Below are 12359 nucleotides of genomic sequence, written 5' to 3'. Positions count from 1 at the left end.
CCATCAGGAAAGCACTACCAAAACAAAAAATAAAGAAAAATAAGACAATGGAAGCTAAATAATGTACTGCTATAGAATGGGGCAGCAACAGAATGTAATTTAGCCACCAAAAAACATTAATGCTGGTTGAAGTACACACTATATTTAGAATATTTTCAGCACTTTACCTTGCTGTCAGACAGCCCTTTCTGACAGGAGACTGAACTGAAAGTGAAACTTTGATGTTTTCCTAAAAGCCAGACTCAATGGACAAAACAGTACTTTTACCTCATTGAACATTGAAATTGCTGGTCTACTCCTGCGCTGATCATTTAGTTTGTGTTATTGTGTGATTCTGGTGTTTTAAAGGGTTAGTTTGGATTCATCAAAGTCAAACAATGATAATGTAACCCACTAATACACTGACGATGTATAAGTACCTCTTACAACCCCACTTAAAAAAAAAAAAAAAGTAAAGTAAAAGATCTGAGTACTTCTTCTAGCCGACCTGATGTTTGCTGTACAAAGTTTATAGTGGCTGTTTCTCCAGGAAAAAAAAATGCTGTGATCAACTAATCATGATTCAGTTGGGTTGGAATGTAATTATAAAAGCATTATGAGGTGCTGAGAGCAGCAAGAACACGGCATGCAAGGGAGAACAGCGCAGGCTCTCCTTGCCACCAGGTTACTTTACATATCTGCAACCCAAGCAGCTCAACCCTCCCACCACCCCTGCGGCTCCTGACTGTGGTAATGGCCAGGAGCAGTCACAGTCTCCTTGGCACAGCCCATCTGTTGTTTTTGTTTTTCAGACGGGGGTGGGAGGGGAGAGGGTTTGATGGGTGGGCTGGTGTTGGCCTGGGTGAGGAATGAGAAAATGATGGGAGGCTCTAGCCACAAATTGTTGCCGGTCTGTTATTACAGTAGGCTGAAAGTTAGCAACGGTTACACGGCCAAACAGTCTGACACAATGGTCATCTCTAAATAAAGTCCCGGCCCTCTGACGCAGTTGGTCGGCCTCTTTGGACCCGATGAGGAGGAGGTGATTTGTAGCTTGGTTGTACCCACCACAGTACCGAAAGGGATCTACTACAAATTAAAATTTCTATCAAGGCCATTTTTTATGATTTCAGAATCAGAAACATTGTATTAGATACTATAACTGGGTGGTAGGGTGGCTCAGTGGGCAGCACTGGCTCCCCACAACAGGATGGTTCTGGTTTCAGATCTCCACCCTCGTTCTCTCTGTGAGGAGTTTGTGTGTCCCACATGTTTGTGTGGATTTCCTCTGGTTTCCTTAACTGCCAAAAGGTATGCATGTTGGGTAATACTCCTGCCACTGCCCTTGACTATGCTAACTGACATTTTGACTCATGAAGTCTTGAAGAATGGCTCTTCCTGAACAGTTAGGATAGATCGAATCATTTAGGAGTAGTTAACAGGTTAAAGGAATACTTCTAGCCAGGACCAGAGCTTGACTAACCCAGAGCACCACGAATGACGGTCTTTAGGGAAGGAGGGACTGTCTGTGGCACCTTTTTCTATACTCAACAAAAATGTCACATAGATTATGACGCAAGTGTACCCAGATACAGAACAACATAACTAATCTGAAAGCTGAGTAGCTGGGAACTGAAGAGGGAGTACAATCGTACTTGTGCAAAGTAAGAATTAATCGTACCCAATGTAAAAACGCCTTTTACAGGTTAGTTTGGATTCACCAAAGTCACACCATAACACAACAAACTACAGATGGAAGCAGCTGTAAACCAGCAGCTCCCATGTTAAGTGAGGTAAAATCACTGTTTTTTGTAAATGGGGTCTGGCGCTGAAGAGAGCAAAGATATGTTTCACTTTCAGTTCCGTTCCCTGTTGAAAAGTAATGATAAAAGCAGTTGAAAATGAGTCTTGCATGACATTGCATCAATTGTGTGAGTTTGACAACTGTTTTTTTTAAATATCTTTGTTGTTAAATGTAGACCCCTATGACTTCAAATAAGAACTTTCTCTGTTTTTAAAAAAAAAAAAATTCAATTCTCCCTTCACCATGGAAATGTGCACAAAAAAAACCAATGTTTTCTTCACAAATTCAATGTAACACAGGGTGAATGACTGATATACAAACAGTCATTTGGGGGTTGAAGTATTCCTTTAATTGCCCAAATCTGTCATACACTTTACAGGCTGCCCTATAAGCTTCATGGAGAGTGAAAGTGTGCAGAGTTGTTGACGGATTCTCATACTGTACTTTTCCTCTCAGTTTTATATTCAGGCCCTTCAGCTAGTGTAAAATATAACTTTCTCCTCTCCATGATCCTCAGACAAACTGGCTTTTGTTTGCAGTGTAAGCGACGCAGCAGTTGCTTGCTTTCTCTGTCTGATACACACAGTTGCTGCTAAAGCCAGCCATTGTTCCAGGCCAAGATAATAGTATCAGTCCTTGACGGGGGGAGTTACAGTCAGATTGGCACCAGCTGTTAAAGCAACCATACTTTGTGGACATGATTAGATTACAAAATTACACGCGATCTCCTCTGACAGTGATTATTGGACCATGATATGTAGCTAACCTAGCACTGTGCTTCACAACCCAGAACTACGAACAAATTGTATACTGTCGCTCTGCAGCTGAACAAAAGGGAGACTTTCACAAAATTGATTCTACGTCTTATAGTGATAAAACATTTGTTTAACCAAAACTAAGCCCTCTGTTTTCATTTCTTTTAGGGTCATTCTGACTGATAATCATAATAATTATGTAGTACTGTAATACCATGTGTCCGCAATACTGTTTGAGACGGTTATTGCACTGTGACAATTAAATAACACAGGGTAAACTATTCCTGACACAACTTTTCTTTGTGAACACATACACAGATGCAGCTTGAAAAATGGGTAGATGAGAAAGGAATCTGTGATCAGTCTTGTCAAACAGGAAATTTAATTTGTCAAAGATTTTGGTTTATATCTACATACGTCCTAAACTCGTGATAGTATTGTGCTTGGGGCTACTTAGAAAATGTTAACATAATAACTGCCACACAAGGTGTATTAATCCACAGCAGAAAATAATTCACAACGATTCACCTTCTACTGTTTGTGTACATTTTGCTAAAATCTACCAAGCAAAGCTGTTTTAAGAAATTACTTACAGTTTAAAAAAACAACAACTATATATTTGTGGCCTGTTTTTAAATATTTATGTCTTCAGCTGGAACTGAACAGAGTACCACAGGATAAGGAAAACAAAAAGTATTGAAGGACGGACACACATCGTTGATTTTCATCTTATATACTTTATATAAAACATCAGACTTGTCATTTAAAGGGTCTCTATGTGAAATTCAGAGCACATGAATTGACTGTCAAACTCAGAACCTTCAAATATGTCAATTACAAACTACTGCTGTGTTGTTTGGATTAATTAATACTGCGCAACATTGTTACAAACCAACAGAAACACCTCTTGAGCTGCCAACACTTGTCATGTATAATCTAGGTCTGCAACAAATGATGAAAAATGGATGAAATCACGACCTGAGTGAAAAAACACCACAACAGTAATTACATGCAATCTGCCTGGTATGACTAAATCACACAAAGGGCGACTTTAAAACCAACCAACGCACAGCCATCTGTCATGAACAGCACACATCATGAGAATGGCCCTCTCTTCATCTGCAAAAGGATATATACCATCACTCTAATTATTGCCCACACATCTGTTGTTGCTGCCTACGAAATCTCCATGTAGCGGAGACAATGGGCAGCAGGAGGGGGAAGAGAGGGAGGGAAGATGTACGTAGGTAGTGAGAGATTTACTGAGTTATGTAGTGGAGAACAACAGAGTGCCTGAGATTTACAGCGGGTCTGCTGCCTTTGAGGCGGAGACACCTTCAGAGCCGTCCTGGATCGTTCCTATTAAGATTAATAATGCTAGTATTTACAAGGCCCTGATCACCCCTCAGAACCCCAGAGGACGCCCTGGTGCCAAACCACCAGCAGACCACAGCACAGAGGCTGACGGAAAGAGCAGTGAATCAGTGTGTGTGAGAAAACACACTCAGTGATTTGCCACAGAAGTTCTTTGTACTGCTGTGGACTTAAACTTTCTTACAAGCTGAAACTATATTTTATGTATCATTTAATCTTTGATGAAAAGTGTCATGGTTGGAGTTTTTCCATTTTATTCACTTTTTTAACCTATTTAACTGCTCATATTTGGTTTTTATTACAATCCCAGGACTGATAAATGTGATTTTTTTTCCCTTAAAGGGAAACTGTGGTATTTTTTTTAACCTGGACTCTAATTTTTTGTGTCTACGTGACAAAAGGAGATGGCTTTTTTGAAAAAAAAAAAAAAAAAAAAAAAAAGGTCTTGAGAGAGACTGCTGCCGTATTTTGTTGACTTGTAGGTTATATTTCCTTAACAAGAAATTAGAATCACAGTCTATGTGGTCTGCTCTACTTGGCCTCAAATATCTCATTTTGTGTTGCTATTGAGTCTCAGATTGAAATGACACTTTCTTCTCTTCCTCACTCTCCAGTGGAGCGTACTCACAATCACTCGGCTCTATGAGGTGGAGATTCGTCTGCACTGCCACCAGTTTTTGCGCCCTCTCAGTCGAGAGAGCACCTAGCACCTTTGTATCACAAAAGCGTGACCATATTTGATCGCAGGCACCTGTTGTCGGTGGTATTTGGAGTATAGCAGAGGCCACAGCGGACAGCGGCTCAGAGGAGCACAGCCCTTTCCACCAGGTGGATGCAGACACGTGCTGGCATGAGCTCCATATCCCGGCACCCTTCCATAATCCCTGCTTGGCTGAGAATCTTGCAAAGCTGCCAAGCACTTTACCCGCATCAAGATTTAGATGGTGCGACAGGTTGGAAATCACATAGTAAGCGCTGTTTATCTGCTCCCCGGAGAGTGTCTGCTGTCCGACATGCTTTGGATCCAGCATGTACGCCGCTGCATGGATGGGCTTGATGGAGAACTCCTGACATCTGTCTAATGACGCCATGATGGCTTTCTGTTCGCCACTGTGCAGCACAGACTCTGACAGCGATGCTCCGATGTGGTTTTTTAACTGACTGAACATGTCGACAACACCAGAGAGCACAGCATCTTTTCTTTTCATATAATCAATGTAATTCCCAATCAGGTGGAGGAGGTTGCGACTGCTGCTTAGATCTTTCCAAAATGCTTCATCCTGTATCATTTCCCTGATGGATGCTTCCATGTTAAGTGTGTGCGAAACGGCCATTTCTTGTAGCGAGTTCTGCCCCTCCAAGAGGCTGTTGAACATATTAACGACACCAGTCCAGTCAGAGTTAGAAGGCAGCGTCAGTGTTGTCCCATTATCTGTGTTGTTTATCTTTGTCTTCTGCCTGCATCCAAAAGTCTCTGCTAATATTTTTTGCTCTCTGACAGACCTCGCCACCTGCTCAGCTCTCCTGCACACAGTTTTCATAGATGGCGTTGCAAGCGTGTCATTAAAAAGCTGCTGGACACCACACGACGTGCACCCGATAGCTGATATATGTGGGAAGGCTTTTTCTACTTGAGCCCAAGCTGCCATCATTTCCGGGGCGTCATCAGTGACAACAGCAAAGACCTTTTGTGGTCCCACTTTGCTTATAACATCTTTCAGCTCCTCAGCAATAAAAGTGCTTGTGTGTGTCTGCTGCTTTATCGTTGTACATTTGTAGAACAGTGGTACGGGAGTTGCGACAGAATAAATGATAGTGCCAGTTTCTTTTACGTTAGACCAGCCACTGCAGATGATGGTGACACATTCTGCTTTCCCTATGGTCTCATGAACCTGGCTTTGCACTCTGTCATACTCATAGTCCAAGAGATGAGAGGACAGAGCCTCTCTGGTGGGCGGACAGTAAGCGGGCCGGAGCACGCTGAAAAATTTTTTCCAATAAATATTGTCTGCGAGAGTCAAGGGTGACGAAGTGGCGTACACGGCTCTCGCTAGGCACTCGTCGGCAACTGCCTGGCTGCGCTGATCCACTGAATCAATGAGGAACTGTCCCCCTGGAGAGGCAGACGGTAAAAACGAGAAGGAGGGAACAGGAATGGAGGCAGAGGAGCTCCCATCGGGGCCTGGTGACTGCTGCGAAACTATGGAGTACTTTTTGCATTTGTCCAGATGCATCTGCATCTTGGTAGCATTCTTTGTGTACGACTTTGAACAGTAGTTGCACATGAATGTTTCCCTACCATCTTTAACAGCTGAGGTGTAGTGCTTCCAAACTCCGGACTGCAAGCGAGGCATCGTCCTGCATGGGTAAAATAAAGAAAAACAAAATTTTAGCCATGCATCAAATTGGTGTCTTAAAATGTCAGAGTAACCTGAACTTGCGGTGTTTTTAACCCCACTGATGCTAATATGGTCTGCTAAGTAGGTATTTATGACTATTTTCAGTGCAGATTTTGTTCTTGATTCATTGATTCATTCACTAGTTGTTCAGTCTTTAAAATGTCAGAAAAAAGTGACAAAATACAATCACTACTTTCAAGAGCCCAATGTAGTACAAATTTCTCCAAACCTTTACTGAAGAATCTATAAATATTCAGTTTACTTTCAAGTAAAAAAGGCATGAAAGAAAGCTGAAAATCTGCACAAAGGGAAGGTGGAAACAGAGGATGTTTTTGGCAAATGCTGCACTAAAAATGACAAAATCTATTAAATTAAAACAACTGAGGCCACTGTCTCACCAGAGGTAGCAACTTGATACACCTGATAGCAATGGATTGACTGACAAACATCACTGGTGACAGGTCAAAAAGTTAGGATTCAATCCTGTAGCGACACACACAAAAAAAAATGTTTCGCTCGCATCTTTTAAAAATATCAAAATAAAATTAAAAAACCATTTGATATATTGGGGTGAACAAAACTTATGCCTGCTGGACTTTGACATTAGTAACGGGCATCACGGCACTCTTCTTTATCTTTGGGAGTCATGTTAAAACTATATGAGCTTTTCACTCTGCGATAACTATCTCTCTTTTAAATTCACAGATAAGCAAATGTGCATGGTATGATAATCATCAGTTCTCATACCATATAAACCAATTCATGGTATACCACAGCAACTTTAATTAAGAGTAATTTTTTTCCCATTTTATCTTTAAAATCACTTTATTTAGCAGGTCTAAACCTGCTCTATATGAAAACTGCCCCAAGTTCACCTTTATGATTCAATGCTATATAAATAAAATTGACTTGACTTAAATAATCTTAAAGACAGTGACTTTCAGAGTTTTAAATTATAAGCTTTTGAATGATTTATATCTGTGTGACTTCTTATCACAGGTTGCAACAGTTTACAGGTGGGGGCCAGTGCAAAGAGTTATTTTCCATCATTTGGTTTTATTTAAATGCATTTCAAATATTACAAAAAGTAAAACTGAATACAGAGGAAAAATAAATGTAAGTTTTTAGTAAAAAGAGGCAAAAATGTACTCCCTTGCGACAATCAGAGTGAAAAGTAAACTATTTCTTTCTAAGTTTAATATTTCAGCGCAGATGTTTAATATTCAATTTCACATGCGTGTAATGACATTTTAAGGTGACTATTGAAAAACTTTATCAACTGTCACAGAAGATTACAGACATAGCAAATTAGCGACAAGCCATTAATTAATTTACCTCTTTGTTTGAATATAGGTTCACATGAAGAGTCCCCTCTGGCTCAGTCTTAATGTGAATGAAGTTACAGCAACATTAGCCGTTTCCGCTAACCCGATAACCGGCTACAAACGCTAGCAAAGCGGCTCAAAATTAACGAATAAAGTACGAACAATACCGTTTGTAAACTTAAACTGGACCGCCGACCGTCGGCACATTGAAAGTCTATCGTGTTACGGTCTTATTAACGGAACAGTTTTGGCAATTGTGTCATAAAATAGCGAGAAAACTGGGCTTTGCGCCGTTGTTTTGAGAGTTTCGTTAACGTTACTTCCCGGAAACTTGAAGTAAGGGAGCCCGCATGGATCAATACACACAGGTTCGACTGTGGAAGCGGCAAGGAAGGCGGGGAGAAGGAGGCAGGTGACTCCTCAGCTGGAGCAAACCACGGAAGATAACAGGTGAAAAATGAGTGAATATAGCATGAAAAGCATGATATGTTGATGGTAATAGATAAAATAAGATCTGCGGAGGTGAAAAATGGCCAAAAATTACTCATAGCTTTTGTGGAGAGTAACTTTAGGCTTTATTTCTTTGGCCTCCTTCTCCTTGTTTTCACCCTCACCATGGCACCATAACCCCGGATTTCTTGGCCCAGGTTTAGTATGTTTGTATCTTTGTCTTTAAATGTCTACAACTAAGACACGTTTTGAAAGGCACAGAAAAGCCGTCAACGTAATTAATTCTTACGGATTGGCTGCATGGCTTTGTCATTAAATGCTAACATAGTTGGTCAAAATGGGCATTTTCACATAAGAAGTCTTAACATGTCAGACTATAAACCACAGGTGTAGTTTATTACGCTAATTGCAGCTTGTGTTTTATTTTCGGGTCCAGGGCCTTTTACATGTTAGCTAGTTAACATTAAGGCTATTAGTTAACCTGGCGTTTTCATGCTTAAACAATTTAAAATGTCTGCGGTGAAAATTTCAATACATTTTCAATAAATTACAGCTTCAGTGTGTCAAAATTTAGGGCACCTGAAACTTAATAATCCTATAGTGCCCACAGCTAGCTCTACAAGCTAACAGCAGTTCAAAGTTAAATTGACCTTTTTAGCAGCAGACATTTTGACATGTAGGAAAGCACAGGTGAATTTATTAAAATTAAATATAATTGAATCCCATATTACTTACTAGTATTTTTTAAAAAAATATTATTTGTTTTATTTTATTTTATTTGTATCTCATTTTAATTCCATCTATTAACTTTTTAAAAATTATTTCTAATCTAATTAATTGGTGTTTTTCAGTTGATTTGTAATCTGTTATTATTACTATCGTTATATTTACTATTGTTATTGTCATTGTTCATTTTATTTTCTTTGTCTGTGGGAGTGTGTGACTGTATGAGGAAATATATATTCTAAATATACATTTGTATATCTATCTATCTATTAATTTCGCTTGAGCTTTTCCCACTATGCCAAGTCACAATGTCTGCCGTGGAAAAGGTCTATCAGGAGGTCACTCTGTAAACTGTGAGGGATATTTACAGTAAATAGTTTAGGTAACACTTTTACAAAGGCTGTGGGTAACAGATGTTTGTGTTGTTGATTAATATCCTAAATATTTTCTTGATTAATAGTTTTTGCCCATTAATGGGATAGTTCAGATCCTTTGAAGTCTTTTGAAGCTACTTAAAAAAAACAATGTAAGCTTAAGTGTGTACTATATAGTGAATATTTTCCCTGCTTTACCTTGATGCAGACAGCTTGTTTCATACTTTTATTTTTCTTGTAAATAGGTTTGACAGAAACAAAACCTAGAAGCCAAAACATGTGTTTTGCAGTCATGAAGTGTGTACTTTGTTGCACTTTTTTATCTGTTGTGTTGTCTTTCCATCCCTTAGGTACACCTTGAGGAGAGAGGATTGAGTTGGCTTTAGGAGGAGCTCTGAGCGAGAAAACATCGGTGTGTCTTACACAGAAGTCTTAAATCAAGTGGCATGACTTAAAGCTTCCAGAGGTTCTTGGTGAGATTTTTCAAAAAAAATGTATGATGTATATTGCAGCAGCTCCATATGATTCTTTATTCACACAGTTTATTCTCACATTGCTTACTTTGTACACAATTACACGGTGAGATGCAACATAATGCGTCATCGCCTTGTGTGTGATAAATCTAACACTGTAGAATACATAGAATAATTTTAATTGCGCAACTTGTTGTGGAATCACAAAAAGCAAACATGTTTTTGTTTGTATTTTACAATACCATTGACATACATACATTTTACCCAGATATCACAGCTATGATGTATTATTATGCAGATAACAATGATGCAAACAGATGATCTATTCATGAATTAAAGAGATGTAAAAGGAATATCAAATGACGATTAAAATCATTAACAGTAACAATACAACTAAGAATTGGTTATGTTGAACACAAAAATAAATAAAGCCTCTTGTATATGTAAGGCTTTTATAGTCTTATAAAAGATGTTCCTGTCTATCTGTTTATGAAAGATACAGTAAAGTTTTTAGATTGTTCTTAAGTAAGGGGTTCTGTGGATATTCGTAGAGGGATATAATGGCAGTAAAGGCATATCTAATATTGAGCATATTTACTGTAAAATCACCTGAAAATAAGAATTGTTGTGTTTTCCTTACTGCAGAATGAGCTGTTAGTATCTACATAGGGAGCAGGTCCTCGTCTATGAAGATAACCATGTTACACCGCCTTATTTCTACTGAAGCCCAAAACAGACAAACCAAACACTGGCTTTAGGTAGAACCACTCCCGTTTTTGCATTAGCCAACATAGTTCATAACCTCTCTGGAATGAGAATGTTGAAACACAGATTTTTTAAATGTGAAACTGATTTATTCAATGTTATTTGAGGAAACAGATCATTCTGTTTCTACATGAATTAACGAACAGTCAAGTTAATCACACATTCACTCCCCACGGTGCTCTGCTTCTTTGTCTCCCCAGACAGAGTTCCCACAGTGCGCTCTGCTGCTCTGTGAGTGAGGTATTCTGCATTATCAAACAGCACATAACAGCACGCTGTATTTACGAGTGCTTCAGTTTTTGCACCCAGAGTGAGTATTTCTGAACGCAACCGAAGTTATCACAGAAAAAAAGCACACATTAGCAGGTGCTGCACTAGTGGCTCATCTGCAATGTGCCAAACAGGACTGGAGGAACACTGATTTGTGTTGTCAAATTGCTTTATTTAGTTATTTTGCTGGTTTAAATCAGCGTGTCAGTTTGTTTTGGAGAGGAAGAGACCTTTGTGGATAATTCAGCACCTGGTAAAAACCACCACTGAAAAAATTCTAATCGGGAAAAGAGTCAGCTGGTTGAATTCTTCAATCCTCCCCTGTAGATGCCACTGAATCACCGGGATATTTGAGACTGACGCTATCCAAGAAAAGATTTTTAATTTGGCAGCTTCGGCCTCTCTGTCCTTGTGTCTCCTCCTCACGTCCTCTGCTTCCATTTGCCATGGGTAGGAAGCAAGTGAGGGAAGTGAGGAGACACGTTACACGGTGAAATACAGTCAGAGTCTAAATTCTTGTCCCTATATGTCATCATCCTATTCGCTTACCTCTGTTGTAGGTCTGTGCTGGTTTTGGTGTTAATAGCCCACACTGATTTGCTCTAACACTAAATGACAGTGATTATCTCTCTCTCGGGGTCACATTTCAGCGCCATGTGTCTGTCATTAAAGACATTTCTGGAGTTTATACAGTGTCCAGGTTTTCGTGGAGCGGCGATTGCAGCCAAAGCAAACTAAGTCTATCTAATTTTGGGGCAATCTGAGCTGGTAATGTCAGGTTGTATCATGGCACTCTTTAGAGGGAGAATATTCACGTTGACACGCTGCAAGGAGACGGAGACAGAAACAGGACCCGGCGCTGTTATTTTCTTGTCTCTCAGCGTCAGATTAAGTCGCCCGGCCCTTTTTGAGAGCATAAGTATTCGAGCCAGAGAATTAGGAGTCCAGACCACAGGGACACCAGTAGAGAGGAAACAGGGTGATGTCATGACATGGCAGTGATGGAGGATGATGTTGGTTTTCTGGTTAGTTGGCGGGTTTGGCTGCTCTGGATCCTTTTCTGGTCTCATGGGAAATGTTTCGCAATTTATTCAAAGGTTATACTTTTTTCATACTTGATAGGAAATTCCATCAGGGACAGAAGGAACAACACAATTAAGATGTCTTGGGGTAACAGAATTTGATTTAAAGCACAGAAAAGCACATTTTAAAGTGTGATAAATGTTTTTTTTTTTTTTCCCCCTCATTTCGTTCCAGATTTAGTTGTCCCTCGAGCAAAAGCTTCCTCTCTAATCCCATTTAATGTGGAAGTGTAACAGGATGACATACCGAAAGCACTTCCATGCCGGCATCTTGATTTAACTGTCACTCTTGCACACAAGCAATTTTTGTGTGAGAATACAGTAATACAATCCGCCAAAGCTGTAATGATGACACATAAGCCTTGTCTATCTGTAGGTTGTTGTGGAAAATTTGGCTTGTAGATTAAAGTTATCGTTTAAGATCCAAAAGACGCTTTCATGTGCTCTCTGTGAAATGCCCTCTCTTTATGTTGTTCTGTCAGAGTCAGGCTTAATCTGTCAGCTCGAGCTTTGGACCCAAACACTTTGTGACATAAAAGCCTTTCAATTACCACGTAAAATGCACTTCTTTAAACATGAAACA

The 12359-nt window shown here is 39.6% G+C and overlaps 1 protein-coding gene across 4 annotated transcripts in view; it reads right to left on the bottom strand.

The window, feature by feature from the left end:
- Positions 1 to 7950, bottom strand: part of LOC121958063 — a 58725-nt gene extending 50775 nt beyond the window's left edge. For 2 of the 4 annotated variants that reach the window (XR_006106811.1, XR_006106812.1), the window contains exons 1-2: positions 7647 to 7950; positions 6212 to 6270 (exon numbers count right to left, since the gene is read on the bottom strand). Coding sequence is in view for 2 of the 4 variants with exons in the window: in XM_042506919.1 (XP_042362853.1) it covers positions 4476 to 6266 (1791 nt within the window). In the remaining 2 variants the exon portion in view is untranslated. Of the gene's footprint in view, positions 1 to 4394; positions 6271 to 7646 lie in introns of those variants that run through there. The other 2 variants (XM_042506920.1, XM_042506919.1) reach the window with 2 other exon arrangements.
- Between the last annotated feature and the right edge of the window lie 4409 nt (positions 7951 to 12359).

Source organism: Plectropomus leopardus, chromosome 18, assembly GCF_008729295.1.
Source record: "Plectropomus leopardus isolate mb chromosome 18, YSFRI_Pleo_2.0, whole genome shotgun sequence".
Lineage (NCBI taxonomy): Eukaryota > Metazoa > Chordata > Actinopteri > Perciformes > Serranidae > Plectropomus > Plectropomus leopardus.
This window is presented reverse-complemented; position numbering and strand designations above follow the sequence as displayed.